Source organism: Neoarius graeffei, chromosome 2 (genome assembly GCF_027579695.1).
Source record: "Neoarius graeffei isolate fNeoGra1 chromosome 2, fNeoGra1.pri, whole genome shotgun sequence".
Taxonomy (NCBI): domain Eukaryota; kingdom Metazoa; phylum Chordata; class Actinopteri; order Siluriformes; family Ariidae; genus Neoarius; species Neoarius graeffei.
The window spans coordinates 107,860,376-107,881,130 of NC_083570.1; the positions used below are offsets into that span (position 1 = coordinate 107,860,376).

At 41.3% G+C, this 20,755-nt stretch overlaps 1 protein-coding gene across 2 annotated transcripts in view; it reads left to right on the forward strand.

The window, feature by feature from the left end:
- Window positions 1–13,002, forward strand: part of LOC132882102 (synaptopodin) — a 44,515-nt gene extending 31,513 nt beyond the window's left edge. For both annotated transcript variants that reach the window (XM_060915355.1, XM_060915356.1), the window contains 2 exons: window positions 3,061–5,105; window positions 7,151–13,002. In XM_060915355.1, the coding sequence (XP_060771338.1) occupies window positions 3,061–5,105; window positions 7,151–8,065 (2,960 nt within the window). In that variant the 3' untranslated portion in view covers window positions 8,066–13,002. The remainder of the gene's footprint in view (window positions 1–3,060; window positions 5,106–7,150) is intronic.
- The last annotated feature ends 7,753 nt before the right edge of the window (window positions 13,003–20,755 follow it).

The window sequence follows — 20,755 nt, forward strand, 5'->3', positions numbered from 1 at the left end:
CTGAAGTCTTGCATTTTAAAGAAAAATGTATCCTGTAATTAATTATAAGATGTGAAAGTTGACAGTCAAGTGAATTGGCATGTTTCTTTAAGAAGCCTGAGTTAGTATTGAACGTGTGGCAGCTAAGTTTTATGATATCATAAAATATAACAGCCAATCAGGTTCAGGATACAGTATATAAGCAAGCCATGCAAAATACTGCTTTTCTTGTGTTGTTTCATGCATGTAGAGCTGGGAGCATTTCCAATTTGCACTTACAGACTTCAGAAGTGCCTTTTTATTGGTACAGTGGATATAAAAAGTGTGCACACCCCGTTAAAATGATAGGTTTTTCTGATGTAAAAAAAATTAGACCACGATAAAGAATTTCAAAACGTTTCCCACCTTTAATGTGACCTATAACCTGTACAATTCAATTGAAAAACAAATCTGTTCGGGGGAAAAACATAAAATAATAAAAAACGTACAATAAGCTGGTTGCATAAGTGTGCACACCCTTAAACTAATACTTTGTTGAAGCACCTTTTGATTTAATTACAGCATTCAGTCTTTTTGGGTCGGAGTCTATCAGCCTGCCACATCTAGACTTGGCAATATTTGCCCACTCTTCCTTGTAAAAGCGCTCCAAATCTGTCAGATTGCGAGGGCGTGTCTTGTGCACAGCCCTCTTCAGGTCACCCCACAGATTTTCAATTGGATTTAGGTCTGGGCTCTGGCTGGGCCGTTCCAAAACTTTTTTGGGGTCATTGTCATGCTGAAAGATGAAATTCCTCTAGCAGACACCTGAAGGTTTTAGGCCAAAATTGACTGGTATTTAGAACTGTTCATAATTCCCTCCACCTTGACTAAAGCCCCTGTTCCAGCTGAAGAAAACCAACCCCAAAACATGATGCTGCCACCACCGTGCTTCACCATGGGTATGGTGTTCTTTTGGTGATGCACAGTGTTGTTTTTGCGTCAAACATACCTTTTGGAATTGTGGCCAAAAAGTTCAACCTTGGTTTCATCAGACCATAACACATTTTCCTACATGTTTTTGGGAGAGTTGATGTTTTGTTTTTTTCAAAATTTAGCCGGGCCTGGATGTTTTTCTTTGACCCTACCTCATAGTCCAGACGTATGAAAAATACGGGAGATTGTTGTCACATGTAGTACACAACCAGTACTTGCCAGAAATTTCTGCAGCTTCTGCAGTGTTGCTGTAGGCCTCTCGGCAGCCTCCCTGACCAGTTTTTGTCTTGTCTTTTCATCAATTTTGGAGGGACGTCCAGTTCTCGGTAATGTCACTGTTGTCCCATATTTTCTCCACTTCTTGATGACTGTCTTCACTGTGCTCCATGGTATATCTAATGCCGTGGAAATTTTTTTGTACCCTTCTCCTAACTGATACCTTTTAACAATGAGGTCCCTTTTATACTTTGTAAGCTCTCTGTGAACCCTGGCTTTTGCTGGAGAATGCAACTGAGTAAATGTCTGAACTTTATTTGGAGTTAATCAGAGTCATTTTAGTTGATGGCAGGTGTGAACCCAAAAAGACTGAATGCTGTAATTAAATCAAAAGGTGCTGAACTTCCTCTGTCGTGTAACCAAATTTGGAGCCAGAGTTTGCACAGGAGCAACAAGAGGCAGAGTCTGGTACACCTACTCATTTGGTAGTCCTGCCCCCTTCTCCTAACAGTCACAGAGGTAGAAATGATCAGATGAATATGGTCACAGTTTAGACAAGTAACGTGACATGGAAAATAGGCGACTTTGTCATTGAAACACAGGAGCATGCAGATATGTCCACAAGCGCTGACGACCGGCGGTTTTCTCTGCCTACACCGATGGTCTGCACCGGCTACTTGATGCCAGAAAAAAAGGAAAGCTTGCCTTTCAGTGTTTAAGCGATTTATATCATCTCCACTACCCAGAATTTGCTGCAAATCCAATTATTTCACCACGAAATTGCTATATTTGTTGATTGATTCTCATGCTCTGATTGGCTGAGCTGGACCACATGACCATGCCATAGCATATGTAGTTATGTTACAGAGCCAGGCAGTATACTACAGGGGGTAACTGAGAAACCCAAGCGCACACACATCTGGAGTGAAATTTCATACATATTTTGCAAGTATTTTACAGGGAAATGGTTAGTAATTTATTCACTGAGAATGCACCACAAGTCACCAGAAGGCACGTTAATTTCAAAATTTTCCGGAGGGGCATGCCCCAAGACCCATCTAGCATTAGCACGCCACTGGCCGCAATTCCAGCAGCATCATTGGCCACCGCAAATTCCAGAGCCCCCTACAACTTTTTTTTTTTTTTAGCCGACTACTACAGATTTTCTGGAGAACCCTGGGCATGGGCGGTGCTTAAAATTGTACTCCAGCCAGTCAGCAGGGGCGCTAGACCTGTTGCGGCTTCACTTTTTAGAGACATTATTAGTCATTGTTTAGGGTTTTTAAAACAAGGTTTTCATTGACTGGATTGCCAAATTTGGTGTTTTGAATCTGTTCATTTTCCAAGGGATGTACGGTGGAGTTAAGTTACTTAAAATTGTCTTTAACACACAGAGAAACCTATGGTGAGACCTTGCTATTAGGATGTCCCATACTGTATGTCTGAAATACAGGAAAATCACAAATTCTCATGACAGTTATGAGAAGATAATGAAAATAAAGACAGTGTAGGAGTCCTCAGGCCTCCGTGAGAGACACTCTAAAGCAAAACAGGACCAAGCCAGGGTCTGTATCACCCTGGGCTGCCGCTGTTAGAGAGCAGCTAATCAGAACCACATGCTGCAGGAACAATTATTTCAGTTTTAAAATAGTATATCGTTCACCAAGATCGTGAATAGTCAGTGTTTGGCGGTTCACAGCAAACTGGACATTTGCAAGCTTTGCTGAGCAACACCTCACACAAAGCTCCTTGTTAACTAAAAAAAACCCCAGTAACTTTGCATGTGGGCAAGACCATGTACCTCAGGCATAAGTGGTGAAGTCATTGTACAGACATCGTATAACATCTTATTTCCTTTTGACAGTATTCTGTATTGCTCTTCTGTAATTGCAGATCTTGGCCGGAGTGCCAGTTTGTCTGAGAAGGAGCTAAAAGAAGCGAGGACACGAAGTCAGATCATTGCTGCACAGTTGACCGTGCCATCGAACCCCAACTCCCGAGGTGTCCAACTTTTCAACCGCCGCAGAGAAAGAGTGAACGCTTTCACACTTGTGAGTGTTGCTGGAGGAGGACAAGGAAGCCACCAAGAATCCTGCAATGAACCTGACTCACCTTCTCCAAGCACATTAACATGGACCAAGGAGTGCTCGACTGACAGACAGTTCAAAGATTTGAAACACAGAAGAAGTGAAACACAGCTCCGGTGGCCGACTGACATAACACAAAGCAAGGGACATAAAATGGAAGAGGCTGGGGAGGTGACGCATGAAGTGGGAGATGGTGTGCAAGAGAGGCATTTTCTCCCCGTAAATGATAAAGATGAAGAGATTCCTGAACATGGAGAGGCAGGGAAGTATGTCACCTCTGGTGGTGACCATAGTCCTGCTGCTCCTAATCCTAACCAAGAAAGAGACCAGGAATTGCAGCTAAATGGAGCCTATGGAAGCCCTTCTGAGACTCCTAAAGCCGCCACAAACAGGAGCCAGAGCACTGAGATCAATAGTAAAGCAGACGACTCAACATCAAAGCAGTTGTCCATCACAAACAGGACAGCTCGGCCCTTTTTCTCCCCTGTTGTGGAGAACTCGACTGAAGCCAGCAGGCTCTCTCCAAGCGTCCCTCCTGCTCCGTCCTACTCAACTTCTCCACTTCCAGCTCCGTATGAACCACGTGCTACTGCATATTCTGGCCAAGAACCTTCGACTTTTGTTAAACCAGCTTTTGCTGTATCCTCCAGACAAGTGTTCTCCCCTCCACCTCCAGCTCCTTCATACCCAACCCCTGTGCTTCCTGGCTACATGAGCCTACCTCCATCTATCCCATCTGATCCTCCTCCACCATCAGCCATGTCTCCTCCTCCATCACCTGCCTACTGCACTCCCTTGACCACACCAAGCTCCACCTATTTCCCTCAGCTACTCACTGACAGGAGGTCAGTGACGCCAATTCGCACGGGCATCCTAGATGAAGGCCGAAGTAAGCGGACTAACCGCAAGCCAATGTTTACGTTTCAGGAGAAGCCAAAATTAGCTCCAAATCCCGAGCTCCTGTCTCTGGTTCAGGGAGCAGATGAGAAGAAAAGAAGCAGAGGACCAGCAGAAACGCATCAGGAAGAGGAGCAGCTGGCTCTAGGGGCAGAGGCTTCCAATTTCTTGGTCAAGGATGAGAGTGGTGTGGAAGAGGCTTTAGTGCCAGAGTGGGCCTCAACACTGAAAAGCTCCAGAACTCGACCCAGGATAGAGCACAAGCCTGAACAAACTCTGACCAATGTATCTGGCAAAGGAGCAGAGCTGTTTGCCAAACGCCAGACCAGAATGGAGAAGTATGTTCATGAAAATACAGAGGGACTAAGATCACCTTCTCCCACCACGTCTCTGCCTCCCTCATGGGTGTATCCGTCAAACATGCCCGGCCGTGTCAAGGCCATGATAAATTCCTCCAACATCACCACAGAACTTTCCAAAACTCTCCAAGCCCAGCATGCCACACAGAAAAAGAACATGCCAGCAAAGGCACCAGTACCAACTCCAGTCCTGGAAAACCCGACACTGGAAAATGGCTGCAGCAGAGTGGAAATGGAGCTGTCCCGGCACCAGCCTTACCAGCTCAACTCCTCTCTGTTCATCCTCAACCCAACCAAGGATCCTGTAAGCACTCTGCCTAAAGCAGCACCCCCTCCCAAACCTGTAGTGATGGGATCCTCGTACTCCAAACAGACCTCTCTTCCATCTACCCCTATCCCAACCCAGTATGACTCACACCTCTACAGGTCAGCCCATTGCTTCTCCCCACCCACAACGCCGATGGAATCAGCGAGCAGGATCAATGTGACCAGCCCTGTGTCTGGTTCAGCTTCTGAGCGTGTGACTTCTCCTCGGTCGGTCATCCAGGCACCCAAACCCACCTACTCAACCAAGAAGGCTGGGATTACCCCACAGGTGTGGAAGCCATTTTTTTTCTTCTAGTCTATTTCTCTTCCAGAACTTCCACTGCTTTGGTTCACTCTGTACTCTCAACAGACGAAAGGAAAACATGCACAGAGACTTAACAGGGAATAACAGAGGTCCTTATGTAGTTATAGCTGATGAGCAGGCAGAAGAAATGTCAGGAGTGGTTCCAGGAAAATGAAACAGCTATAAACGCTATAGATTATTTTCACACTGAGGCAGTTTATTATTCTCTCTAGGCCCCCAAGATTCCTTCAGCCCCTGATTAAATGATGAATTGTGTTTGGCTGTCGTTTATTTTCCCAGCTTGGTATGGTGAAGAAATAGCCGTCAGGTGGTCTGCTGAGAAATGTATAAAGGTTGGTCATCAAAAGGCCATTTCAAGTCTTGTGGACTATAGCTCCCAATAAATTTGCATCTTATTTTAGGACGTGTCATTAAATAAAGCCTCAGTTTAACTTAAATACCTTTTTTAGCTGAGACGGCAGGATGTATTCTTGCTCTTTCTTTCTAGAATTCATGGTTAACTTTAAGTCCACTAGGTTCCTCTAAAGCACTTTAGCAGATGGTGTTTCTGGTTTATGATCTACGATTTGTAATTTAATAAGAGCACACAGACATGAAAGAAGGAACGAGCATACACCCTCGACATCTCTTAACTGTATACTTGTAATTATGTTGTGCGGTTGCTTCTGAAATGTAGCTGTGGGAGGACAGTTTTAGTCTAGTCTTAATAATGCAATGAACAATAATTCCATATAAAGGTTATTTCTGCATGTTTATATGATGCTGTCTTGCAAGATCACAACAAAACAGTTAGGTTTTAGGTTGATTCGAGTTACAGTGTGTAGTTTTTCTTCTTTTCTTATATTTCTTAATTTCACTGTTCTCTGATGTTTTCTTTTCCTTTCTCCTCGATTAAAGCAAAACTCTATGGATTCTTTGTCCATTTCACAGTTTCCTTTCTCACTGTTTTGTAATTCCATGAGAGAGCGAGAGAGAGCTATAAAAACTACATCACAACCACAAAAACAGAAAAAAAGAAACCATTAAAACAAATTTGTCAACATGTACATTTTGGCCTCCTTCATCTAACTCACTTGTCATTTGTCCAGGAAAAAAATATATATTTAAAGGCTCAGAATTATATTTTGGATTAATCATAGTTCTCATAGCTAAACTGTTAAGTACATCAAGAACTAGAAAAGCACTCGGGAAGAACCCCAACCACTGAACTACCACTTGGCCAACGCTTGGCCTCATCCTCATCCGATGTAAATGTTTTCTGGAGGTGAAAGCCTGCTCAACAGGCTCTTCAGAGCAAATGCATATCTCAGCAAAGGTTAGTAGCATTGGCTGGCTGCATGCTAATAACCTGAAGAGGACATGCAAGCTCCCTTTGCAAAGAAAAACCCAGAAGACTGGAGAATAAATAGAGCCTGCTATATTTACCTAGAATGCTCCAGAAATCCTGTTATACCTTGCATTGGCTTTGTGGATATGTTTGGAGGGTGTAATTAAAGGCTTCCTAATCCTTTTAAAACATTCAGGCATGGTCTTTGGTTGGCATGCGCATTAAGCTATATTTGACCACATGGTTATTTGCAACTGTATTTATTTTGCTTGCAGATTAAGCTTTGTCTATAGCTATAATAAACAGGATTAAACTTGCAAGTTAAATATCAAGCCCTTCATGAGTTCAGTCATTTGTTCAAGAAGGAAGATACTAAGATGTGCAGTGATATTTTAGGACTAGACAAGAGCTATAACAGCTTTAACTATGGTTAATCTTCATCAGGCAAGCTGGCTCTTTGGTGTATCTGTGTGTTTCTGTGGTATGTGCATATTATTTGCTGTGGTGTTTGCCGTGGTGTTGTACAATATAGTCACTAAATTACTAAATCAAACTGTTTTTGGTCTCGCTTGCATGCAAAGCACACCAATTACCATTATATGACAGGGACAAACCCCTTACAAAAAATACAACCAAAATATACATTTATTCTGACAATAACTTTTTATTTTTCCACCACCAGGCCAAGGAAGAATCTCCAGCTGCAACACAGTGCAACAGTCGCAGCAGTCCAACGCCTTGGACACCCAACTTGTCCCGCCGCCTCAGCAGTACAGACAGATCCCCAGGTGTAGTGTGGACCCCCAACAGCCAGCGCAGCTCTCTGGTCACCTCCCCACAACCAAGAACCATCCATAACCCAGTCAACTCTGTTCCCTCCTCACCATCACCACCAAGGTCGATCCATAATTCCACAACCTGCTCCCCAAACTCAGGCTCTATTCATAACCCTGTCACTTCCACTCAAAGATCACAGTCTATCCAGAACCCCATCAGCCCTCCACCAACTCCAAGACCTTTCCATAACCCAGTCACTTCATCCTCAACTCCACAGTCCATGAGCTCCTCCCCATCACCAAAACCCTTCAAAAGTTCTGTCGCCATCATCTCATTGTCCAGGCCCACCAATAACCGCACTGCCACCACTCCTGTATCTCCACCTTGGGAAACCAGGTGCCAATCCCCCATCCCTCTTCAAGACACCAAGGCTAATCACCGCCTCCTAGCCAAGAACATCATCAATGCAGCCAAGCGGAAGAACAGCCTATCGCCTGGAGCTCTAAGTGGCCATGGTCTCCTTATGTCTCCAGTGAGCAGTACCATTTTGCCCTTTGAGACCAAACCTCCAAGTCCATTTCAGTCTCGTTCACTAGGTGCTCAGTCACCCACATTCACCAGCCCCCCAGCTACCCCCACCCAAATAGTCCGGTCCCCTCTGCGCCTCTACACTACTCGCTCGCTCACTGATTCGGATGCCTCACTGGAATCGGAGGATTCTGGAATGCGCTCCCCTGGGATCCGCAGCCATAACACCTGCCCTCGTGGCTGGTCCGGAAGCTTGAGGCTCAAAAGGGGTGGAATGTCAGAAGACCTGTAGGTCGGAGAGAATGAAGAATGGACTTTGGACATGAGCTTGGACCATTCAATGGACCAGAACAGTGGTCATTTGACATCCTTCTGAATATCTGCTTGCCTATAGAATTTAGTTTACAACACTTGATTCAGCTACAACACCTGCCTATGCTTTTACCATTCACAAATTTGGAAATGTTTTCATGGAAACCAGAAGGTAAAGAAGAGTACAAGGGGCCTAAAGGGATTACACCGATTCTAGAGCAAGTGCAGAGAGTGACTGATTTCATCTAAGACATGAAATCTTGACAAATGTTTCAGACTCGGTTTGGAACCGAGTATCTCAGGCCAGTCAGTTGAGTTGGTGACCACTGGACTATAGAGCATGAATAAGACAATGAACTGCAATCTAGGGACCACAGAGAGTGGACAGAAGAACGGACTACAATCTAGGGACCACAGAAAGTGGACTACAATCTAGGAATAATAGAGAATGGATGGGAGAAGGAACTACTGTCTAGGGATCATCGAGAATGGACAGGAGAATGGACAACAATTTGAGAACTCCTAGAGAATGGATGGGAGAACGCACTATAATCAATGGCTTGTAGAGAATGGACAAGTGAATGTCCTCTAATTTAGAGATCATAGAAAATGGACAACAGAATGGACTACCTTCAAAGGATCCTGGAGAATGGATAAAAGAATAGACTACAATTGAGTCATGGAGAATGTGTGAGGGAATTGGCTAGAAAAAGGATCAAGACTGATTCCAATTTTATCCCTCTCATCCCAAAGTGGCCTTTATGTTTTGAATGTAATGCTGGGGAGGTTTGGGAGTTGATCAGCGCTTGTGTTGTATGATGTTAATCTGCTTGGATTTATGAAGCAATAATGAAAAACACTTTTTAAATTCTCTCAATTAGTGGTATTCGGTCTCAGTCTGGTTTCACTGCATACATTTTTTGCATTTTATATGCTCTGCCACACCTGATTCCACTCATGATGGACTCGGTAATGGGAATGAGTGGAACCAGGTGTGTTGAACGAGGGAAAAACAATCGCCTGTGCAATAAAAGGGAAGCTCAAGCCTGGCACTGAATACCTCTGCTTTTATTGCCTTGCACCTGACTGTTTGTTTCGACAGACAGAACATTGCATCTACTTGGATTTATTTAACCAAAGACTTTCAGTGGCTTCTGGTGACCAAAGAAATTATTGACATGCGAGTACCTTTGAAGCAGTGTTATATTTTATCACATTCTACATTTTGCCTTGTTGACTTTTTGTTGTTGTTGTTGTGTTAATTTGGGATTATTGGAGTCCAAAGGTATGTAGTTTACTGGCAATGTTTGTGGTTTGATACAAACGTGGAAGCAATGGATTGGTACAAAACGGCTGAAAGTAATTTCCGAAAGGGTAGAAGTCCTGAGTATTTTGTTAATGAGAAATGATTGGGTTTAATGGCATTGTTTACATATGTCTATGAATTATGTTATGTGCTATAAAAGCAGTAACCTGACAGGTAGTTGGCTTTAAAAGACAATTACTGAAATGTGCTTTTAGCAAACAGTAATAGAAGTGAACACAAACTGTCTGGAAAATGATGGCGATTTGGCATTTAATCTAATCCACACTTTAGTATATACAGACTCTTGCTTTTATCTAAACAGATTATAATCTTGTAATGGAACTAAGAAGGGCAATGAGTGTGCAAGTTAAGGAAAGTAGAGATGTGTGACTAGAATGAAGTATGTTGGAATTTGTGAAAAATCTAGAAATACAGCAAATGCGTTGACAAATGTGAAAAATGTAGGCTAGCATACAGCAGTGTTGTGTAATCGCCTACATATTTCAGTTGCAAAATGGTTTCAGCTTTTGAAGGCAAAAGAAAGTAATGGAAGACATGACCTTAGATTGTGTTCAGGGGTGGACAAATCTCAAATTCATTCGCTAGCCCACCTACCAGGCGAGTAAAATCCCCAGTGTGCTGCCCATTAGGCGAAAAGGTAGTTTATGTAGTAATGTAGTAACATATGGCCAGCTAGTTAGCGAGAAAATTGAATCTATACAGACGAAATGAAGTGAACACTTATATGCTAATGTAGCGCATTACATTTCGAATATGAGCCTTGTTGCTCTGTCCTCACATTGCATGTAAAATATATCCGTCGAGTCTTATGGCTATGTCTTTATTTTCTATCTATATGTTTAACCATGAGGTGACGGCATCTCATAAGCAAGAGAGTTCTATGACGGCTTTGCGCTGGACTTTATTTTGTTCAGTTTTTCCACACATCTGCATGTTCCTGATTATCAACAAAATAACCAATACATGCTAATTAAAAAAATCGTTCTACCGTCCATCAGCCAGATTGTGTCTCAGCTGATGTGTGTGGTGCAGCAGGTTGTGGAGCATGTGAAATACTTGCAGCCAAGTAACTATTGTTTTGGGAGTAAGTCAGTTAGGAGAATCTGGGTGAAGTTTCCAAAAAGCATCATAGCACAAAGACTAGAAGGACACACGGTAGAGTGCATACCTCCACCAAGCCACTTATTATCAACATCAAAATCAAATCCCTTGAATCTAGGATAATACTAAAACTGTCCACCAAATTTCATCCAAATCCGTTCATTACTTTTTGAGTTGCGTTGGGAACAGACAAAAATCCTGGATCCGTGTCCATATCTGGAATCCAGATCTACATGCATATCTGGAGTTGCATCAAAATCTAATCAATTAGTCCTTGGTCCATGGCTCACCTTTCCACCAAATTTCATCCAAATCTGTTCACTACTTTTTGAGTTACATTGGGAACAAACAAATAGAAGCTAAAACAACCTCCTCAGTGGTGTGTATAGAGATTTCATGCTCTGTGGAAATGTCCTCCTCAAACTGGCTGAAAATAGGTTGGTGGTCCTCGCCTTTCACTACATAGCCAAGATGGTGACTATTGAGTGTGAAAACTGTGCAGTGTTGCACACTCAACATTTTAACCATTTTGTGTACACCACCCGGGTACTCATAGCGTGTTGCTATACTCGTCAATGTGAACACGTATGCATTCAAAATAGCTTGTGTAAGTCCAGATGGAGAAGAATTGAGACACAATGTACGATAAAGTGCCCCTTTTTATTCATTGAAAGGTTGCTCAAAGTAATTTATTGTGAAAAAATGCCCAGAAAGAACTAGAAGGGCACTCAGTAGAGTGCATACCTCGACCAAGTCACGTATTATCAACATCAAAATCAGATCATTTGAACCTAGGATAATACTAAAGCTGTCCACCAAATTTCATTCAAATCTGTTCACTACTTTTTGAGTTACGTTGGGAACAGAAAAAAAAAATCCTGGATCTGTGTACATATCTGGATCCACATACACATCCGGATTTGGATCAAAATCTAATCAGTTGTTCCTTGACCCATGACCCACCTTTCCACCAAATTTTATCAAAATTCGTTCACTACTTTTTTGAGTTACATTGGGGGGAAGCCATGGCCTAATGGAACAACTGAATAACTTTCCTCTGGGACCAAAAGGTTGCCAGTTTGATTCCCTCGACCAGCAAGAATGGCTGAAGTTCCCTTGAGCAAGTCACCGAACCCTCAACTGCTCCCCAGGCTGCTCTGAGTATGTTGTACATTGCTCTGGATAAGAGCATCTGCTAAATGCCACTAATGGATCAGATTTTTTTTTAAAATCCTGGCTCCATGTACATATCTGGATCCTGGATCCACATACATATCCAGATTTGGATCAAAATTTATTCAGTTGTTCCTTGGCCCATGGTCCACCTTTCCACCAAATTTCATCCAAATCTGTTCAGTACTTTTTGAGTTATGTTGGGAAAAGCAAACAAATGGAGGTGAAAACATAACCTGTGCCAATGATGCTGTCAGAGGTCATAATGGTTGAATGGTAGATAGAGTGAGCATCACACTGAACACTTTCTCTCTAAGATCTTAAGAACTATGATGCTTTTGAGGAAACTCAGCCCTACTTGTGCTGTAAAAACTGACAAATTTGCTTGTCCTGGAACCCTGGGCTAGTGGTTTGTTCATCCCTGGTGTAATTTCAATGTTTAATAGTGTCCCTACCTTCCAGTTTAATTGGGATTAATGTAAAGGAAATAAGCAGGTAATGACTTTTTATGATTGTATCTTTTCCTTTAAGTTCACCCGAAGGAATACTTCTCACAAAAACATGGCCAGTGAATGTCGATACCGATTATCACAACGCATCATTTTGATCATGCTAACTGACTTCTTCATGAACAGAAATGTTTCTATTTTGGGTGAGGTTCCTTTAAGGGTCATTTGGAAATGTAATTTTATAACAAAATGAACAGGTTATTGATATTGAGAATGTTCTAGACATTGAACAAGCACATGTATTAATTTCTTTTAAATATGCAAGATCACTTATTTTTGCACTTTTTTTGTTCTCTGAAGCACGCATGGAACACGTCCAGTGTACTCCAAACAATATTGAGACTTTTTCTATAAATTGCAACCTGTCTCATTTCTCATGAGAGCTTTGTGCTGTATGCAGTAATGACAGAGGTAAACATTCCTCACAGCAAGCTCGGAGAGGTGTGAAAAACTGAGTATCGGATCCCATCGAGTATTTCATCTCAACACATGCAGAAGTGATTCTTCTCTGGAGTCGTGACACTCTATATATTGGTACATCAGCAGATTACTGAGTCGTCACTTGCACATACACCCTGAGTGACAAACACCAGCTGCAGGGTGACCTGGCACCTCGGACCAGAATATCGTCTCCATCAGCCCCTGCAGAACCGACCCCAGCCTTCATATGCACTTCTTCAAGCAGTTAGTGTTTATTACTTTTTTATTGTTTTTTTGTATTATGGATATGCAACCAACATCTATTTTTGCTCTTATAAATGCTGTGTAATTTATAAGTAAATAAAAAATTGATTTAAAAAAATCAAACTTACATTTTCTTTATTTGCCTTTTGAATTCTGCTTTTTTTTAAATCATTTTACTTTGCATTATATTAATTATGTGTAATGATATGTACAGTACTGTGCAAAAGTCTTAGGCACATCATGTAAAGAAATGCTGTTGACCAAAAATGGCTTAAAAAAATAATGAAATTAAATGTTTCAACATTTAAAAAAATTAAAATAAAAAATACTATAAACAGCAGTAAGCCAAACAGGGTTCCCTGTGGTGGAACACGGATGTTGTTCATTTGTACGGTCGCAAAATCCATCAAAAATCAGTAAACTGTGGGTGGTAAAAGAGAGCAACTGGACTTGCTTGAAGATTCTTGAAGATGTTTCACCTCTCATGAGAGGTGAAACGTCTTCAAGAATCTTCAGGCAAGTCCAGTTGCTCTCTTTTACCACCCACAGTTTACTACGACCTGGATGACTGAGAATCAAAAATCAGGTCTATGCATTACCGTATTCTCTCAAGTCCAAAAAAAAAAAAAATACAGCTTGTTGTCTCATCTCATCTCATTATCTCTAGCCGCTTTATCCTGTTCTACAGGGTCGCAGGCAAGCTGGAGCCTATCCCAGCTGACTATAGGTGAAAGGCGGGGTACACCCTGGACAAGTCGCCAGGTCATCACAGGGCCGACACATAGACACAGACAACCATTCACACTCACTTTAGAGTCACCAGTTAACCTAACCTGTATGTCTTTGGACTGTGGGGGAAACCAGAGGACCCGGAGGAAACCCACGCAGACAACATGCAAACTCCACATAGAAAGGCCCTCACCGGCCACAGGGCTCGAACCCAGACCTTCTTGCTGTGAGGCGACAGTGCTAACCACTACACCACCGTGCCGCCCACTGGAGACTCCTTCCATAAAATAATGTTAAATAAACGTCTCATTTGTAAGATTCATTGCATTGTCAATGAGATACTTTGTTAAATAACAATAGGTTTAAAAACAAATCTATTTATTATCAGTCTTAAATTCTGGGTAGAGTGTAAACTGTAGAAGTCCCTCCGAGCGAGCTGTTACTATAGAAGCAATAATGATAGCATATTAGAACGAGTGTTTCTGCGCAACAGTCGGAGCTGCTGTTATAGAAACAAATAAACACCAATTTGTTTTGTCCGATCAGAATCGAGAATTTTATGGAGCTGAGGTGTAAGAGTTTTATTGTCGACTTATGATGTTGTTCGTTGTAAAAACTAAAAATGAAGACACAATCACAGCTAACGGACCAGCATTTAACAAATAAATAATAGGAATATACGATAAAAGTAACACACATGGCTTCAGCAATAGCCAACCAAAAGTGGGCACACACACACACACTCAGAGTGAGGAGTGTGCCGAGAGTGCTTCTGCTGTTTCCATGGACGCCGCCAGGGGGGGAAAGGTTAGAACAATTCTAGGGGCCCAGCACTGCCATAGGGCCCTTTAAGGGGCTGATAATATGCTTTTAATGATTTTAATAAGACTTTTGAAATAACAACAATGCAATATTCCATCTGGTAAAATGAGCTAATTGAACAAGGTTGTCTATTTCTTGAGTTCTTCAACATATTGTCATTTAACCCTCCCCCTTTTGCGAAATGGTACGGTCCAGTTCTGGTAGAAGCGCGATGCGTTAAATCTGTGTGCTGATCAGTGCAACGCTACTTGCTGCAGTGTCGCGGTGCAGCAGCCAGCCAGCCAGCAGTGGAGTGCGTACAGTCTATGATCGCTAAATCTGAAGAGTGGCTGTCAAAAACGTAAAGAAAGGCAGCTGAAAGCTGAGAGGGACCGGAGAGGCAGGCAACTGGTCACTCAGTTTTTCCTAAAGAACGGTAGCTATCGCTCACATGTGTGTTCAAAATATTAGCGAATGGTAAATGAACAGTATGAACGTGGTTGGATTAGCCCAGGGGTTTTCAAAGTGTGGGAGAGTGAGCCCCCCCTCGGAGAGCAAATAAACAACAGCGCCCCCCTTACAATTTTTGTTGTTGCTATACTTAATGTTCCATTCGTATTTTTAAAAAAATGGTTGTTGTACACATTATTTTTTTTCTTTTTCACATTTTAAACATCTGTGCTTTTTAAAACATCTTGTTTTACACATTTTAAACATCCCATAGCATCGTTAGCTAGCATCTCTTGGCAGACAACACACTGTGGCAGTGGAGCATCTTCAGATCCAGTCCATGAAAATCCAAACTTTAAAAAAGAATCGTGGTCATACTTCCTTCTTTTTCCAGTCCCCCCAGGATTCCGCGGGCCTTTTTTGTGATTGTTGCGGGCTAAAATGTCTGATGTTGCGGGGGTTTTCCAAAAAATTGCGATGAAAGTTGCGGTGTTTTTTAGGTTTTTGTTGCGATTACATTGCGGGAGGAAGTGAAAGTTGCGAGAAATTGTTGCGATTTTCTCTTTTTGTGATTAAAATTGAGTGATATGTTAAATATTAAAGTTATTACTGAAAAACTGTTGATTAAAAAACAAAGACACTGAGAAATGGTCCTATAAACAACTTTACCAATATAAAAGATTACCAGGGCTACAAAAATGCAGAAAAATAGGCTTTACTTATCCAAATGCTCCTGTTGGTTCAAAAGTTAAAGTGCATAGAACCTCACAGCACAACATGAAGTTACCTTAAAATATAATATAAATGCCTCAGCTTTCATGTAAGAAAAAAACCCTATTAATACTAGTACTGTGTGCAGTCAGTCTCTCCTGAAGACTAAATTAAACAATAATTATAAACTAATAAAATAAATGGCTCAGGCTTCATAGAAGAAAAAAACAATTTGAACAGAATCTCACAGTATGATGCTGAAGCTGCCTAAACAATGGGAAATAAAATACCATTTTGGCAAAAATGTTGGCATCCATTAACTTCTTGTATTAAGTAAAAAAAAAAAATAAAGTGCACACAGTCCTTCACTGTAAACATAACACACTTCAGTGTTGCCAGATACTGCTGACGTTTTCCAGTCCAAAATATGTTCAAAACCCGCCATAATGCACTTGAAATCATCCAATCTGGCAACACGACGCGCATGCTGCTTCTCGTGAACACACGGAAGTAAGGCGGAAGGTAGTTTGTCGACGTCACCTCAAGACGACGCCAACGATTGGTCAAATTTGCGGGAAAGTTGCGGTGATTGGATATAATTGCAACACTGCCCTGAATTCGCGGGGATTGGTTGAATTTGCGCTGAAGTTGCAAATCGCAACGTCCTGGAGGCTCTGTTTTTTTGCTTGGCCCAGACTTTGTCTCCTCACTCACTGTAGCTTTAGGTACTAAAAACCATAGACAGCTAAAAACCGATCCATTTTGTCTCTCACGTTGCGCCCCCCCTGAAGAACTCTGGCGCCCCCCAGGGGGGGCGCGCCCCACACTTTGAAAAGCCCTGGATTAGCCTATCAAGAGAACACTTTTACAGTTTGTACAGTGACATTTTTTCCATTTTAATAACTGAACTGACTTGTGTGATAAACAAGATGAAATATTACGTTATGCTGGTGCTAATAACTAGTGCTAATAACCAGTTTCATAACTAATGGGGTGCCCTAAATATGCACAGATTCAGCCTCAGGGGGACCTCCGCCCTACCAAACCACTGAACCCCCCCTTTGGAGAAGGAGGTAAGCAGCAATACAACCCATAAATGCTTTAGGATTGAAGTTTTTAATGAGTGAGCCCCATATACAGTTTGCTAGATTAAAGTGTTGCTAATAACGGTCACCAGTCAAGTGTTTGACATGGTTACGTGTGTGGAATGTTCACACGTTCTAAACCATTGGTTTCAAATTGAGGAGCTGGAGAAAGCGCAGCACACATAAAAGAGGGATAGAGGTTACAACATATGAAGAAATACGTACGTAATTGATCAAATTGAAATGTCAGGATTTTTTGCACTCTGCCAGTTACAGTTGCTGGTGGAGAAAGGGCATTCAGTAAACTCAAACTGATCAAGAGTTACCTCAGGTCGACCATGTTGCAGGAGAGGTTGAATAGTCTAGCAATACTTTCAATTGAAAGTGAATTGGCTCGCTCTCTAGACTTCAAAGATTTAATTCATGACTTTGCTACAAAGAAGCCTCGGCACCTAGACTTGGGTATTTAAATCTTTACTGTATGAGTAGTGTAAATATTGTTCTTCATGTTTACATTTGGATTGGTTGATATTGCTGGTAAGAATCTATCTTGAATATTGAATATTTTATTGTTCATGGATATTTGAATATTTGCTTTGACAAACTTTTTCTATGATTTATTAGCAGTCACGTCACACATTTCACTACCAATTGTCCTAGCACAAGAAGGCATGTGGCAAAATCTTGAATTTTCATTTGTGATTGTAAATGCACCAGAATTAGTCACTGACCGGTTTTCATATAGTCCCTGGTAGGTTAATACATAAAATGTAATAACAAAGTCACAAACTCAAGGTCCATGGGCTATCAAAAGTCAAATAATGACAATAGTGCAATTGTGACGAGGGTGGGCAAAGTTGGGGGGCCCAAAATTCTAATCTTTCATGGGGCCCAAAATTTCTGGCGGTGCCCCTGGCTGTTTCTAATACAAAATATAAAGCAGTGGACCTCAAACCAGCTACAGCGCACACTCCAGGAACAAGCCTGCAGACTTGAAATAATTCTTATCCTCTGTAGATGGCTCACAGCTAATCACATGATTTCTCTGACAATGTTATAATTATTATTAAAGGAGAACTGAAGTCATTTTTAAACTTGCTTTATTTCTAAATTAACGTGTTATTCAATTACGTTTTCGGTTTTAGTAACCTTATATCGCAGAGGTGGACAAAGTACCCAAAGTTTATTACTTAAGTCAAAGTACAGATCCCACTGGTTAAATGTTACTCCGATACAAGTGAAAGTTGTACAGTCAAATTTTTACTTAAGTTAAAGTACTGAAGTAATTGCTTTTAAAAATACTTAAGTAGGGCAGCATGGTGGTGTAGCGGTTAGCGCTGTCGCCTCACAGCAAGAAGGTCTGGGTTCGAGCCCCGTGGCCGGCGAGGGCCTTTCTGTGTGGAGTTTGCATGTTGACCGTAGGTGTGAATGGTTGTCTGTGTCTATGTGTCAGCCCTGTGATGACCTGGCGACTTGTCCAGGGTGTACCCCGCCTTTCGCCTGTAGTCAGCTGGGATAGGCTCCAGCTTGCCTGCGACCCTGTAGAACAGGATAAAGCGGCTAGAGATAATGAGATGAGATGAGATGAATACTTAAGTATTAAAAGTACATACTCTGTCAACGCATTGTTGTATTATTGTCACAATACTTACAAAACCTAATGCCTCTGAAGCAAAAGACTGGATTTTCTGAATAATTTGTTAACCTTTAATAAACCTTTAGCGCTGAAGCTCCACCTGACATGCTCGCAAACACTTTTCAAACTCAAAATAATATTGGGTAGCTAATGTTACGAGAAAAGAAAGATTTCTACATTCTGTTTATTTGGCAAGATTAGGCTAAAGTTAACGTTATTCATGTGAGCGTAAGTCCATTTTTACATGCTAACTAACTGTCCAAGTTAACTAGCTATGTGTTAATGTTAGCTGTGGACAAGGCTGTAGCAAATTGGCAGGCAAATCCATTGAAAGTCATTTGACTAACCAGACTGCATAGCTATTGCAACATTATCGCTAGCTCTAAAAGCACAGACAACTTCATTGCAAGCTTTCTCTTAGAATAAAACGTTTATATCCCTCAATATGCTTCCGTAGATTGGATGGCGAGTTTTTGTAGGCTGTGATGTGGTTCGTTTTAAGCAAACAAAGCAAACGTTTAAAACAAAATGAATCTTTAATCCTTTCTGAAAACTGAAACATGGGTTCTAGGTATGGCCATGAGGGCGTGCATTCTCCAGAAAAACTGCCTCCTTCCATTCTGCCATCAACTTATTGTGTTCAAATAATGCTGCTAAGAAACTGAACTTGATCTTATACAGTCTATGGACATGACGTGACCGTAGTGATTACTGATAGTCTGTCTCAGTGTCACCTGCGAAAAAACCAACCACGTTTTAGTAAAGAAAACAAAAAAACTCCACTTTCAAAGCTGCTTCATAGTAACAAGTAACGAGGACCTTGATAGAAATGTAGTGGAGTGAAAAGTACAATATTTGTCTTTCAAATGTAGTTAAGTTAAAGTCATAAGTTTCCAAAAAATGTAATACTCAAGTCAAGTACAGATACTCAAAAAGTGTGCTTAAGTACCGGTACTCAAGAAAATGTGCTTCGTTACTGTCCGCCTCTGTTATATCGTGACTCGTATTGGCAACTAATTGCAATTAAATATTATACTTTTCAGCCTATTTGGTTTTTAGCCATGTTGAATTTAGTTCGTTTGGTCTACGGCGGGCGTCGCTTACCCGTGCAATCTTCACGAGACTTGTGCGAGACTTCAAAACGCCAAACATCAGCCAGGTGTCAGCGCCTCCATTTTGAAAACTTTTCCAAACAAAATGTTGCACAAAAATGAGTTTAAATGACGATTACTGCCTACTTTTTTCAAACTTTCCTGATTGCTATAAAAACAAACACAACTTCCGGCTTGATTACATCAGCATTCGAAACAGGGAGCGTGCATCTTTAGACAACGTTGGCAGATGTTGGTCGCTTTGATTTCCGCTGTACGTTTTACTTCCATCCTACAATGTCAAGTCAAGTTTAGTTCTATCGCGCTTTTAACAATAGACATTGTCGCAAAGCAGATTTACAGAATTTGAATTACTTTAAACATGAGCTAATTTTATCCCTAATCTATCCCCAATGAGCAAGCCTGTGGCAACAGTGGCAAGGAAAAACTCCCTCAGACGACATAAGGAAGAAACCTCAAGAGAAACCAGACTCAAAAGGGAACCCATCCTCATCTGGGCGGCAACAGACAACATGACTATAACATTAACAGTTTTAACATGAAGTCAGTTTTGTTGATAACTCTTCATTGATGGAAACTTGAGTGTAAAACTGTTCAGGACAACTGCAGTCCTAAAGTTAGCAAAAAAAAAAATGTCTCGCGCAAGTCTCAACAAATCTCATTTACAGCCATTGCTTTGACATATGGATTGATATATTAAATAGCATATTTAAAACACCCATAACTGGCTATAGCAGTGGCAAAATAGTTATCAAAAATGCATTCTGATATTTAATAAAATTAGATAAATAGAACTTTGATAAAAAAAAATTGCCTTCAGTTCTCCTTTAACATTTGTAATTATGATATAATTATGATCAGAAGTATAGGACTTGTCAAGGCAAGACAAGGCAAGTAGTTTTTTATTCTCATTCGTTTATTTATATTCCAGGGATGGAGCCAGCCCAAGAATCTGACAGATGCACATTTGCAGAAATATTTTCACTAATTTTACCAGATCACTATTGATTTTTGTTTTTAAGATATGCTAATATACATTAGCAAGTCAACACACCATGTATGACGATGCTTCATTTATTAATATCGTACTGTTTGAGCAATGTTTTTGTGTTGCACACATAAATCACATTTCATGACAATGTAACAGTTTCATCCATCCATGCATCTGTCTATTATCTGTAGCCGCTTATCCTGAACAGGGTCACGGGTAAGCTGGAGCCTATCCCAGCTGACTATGGGCAAGGGGCGGGGTACACCCTGGACAAGTCGTCAGATCATCACAGTGCTGATACATTGACACAAACAACCATTCACACTCACACCTATGGTCAATTTAGAGCCACCAATTAGCC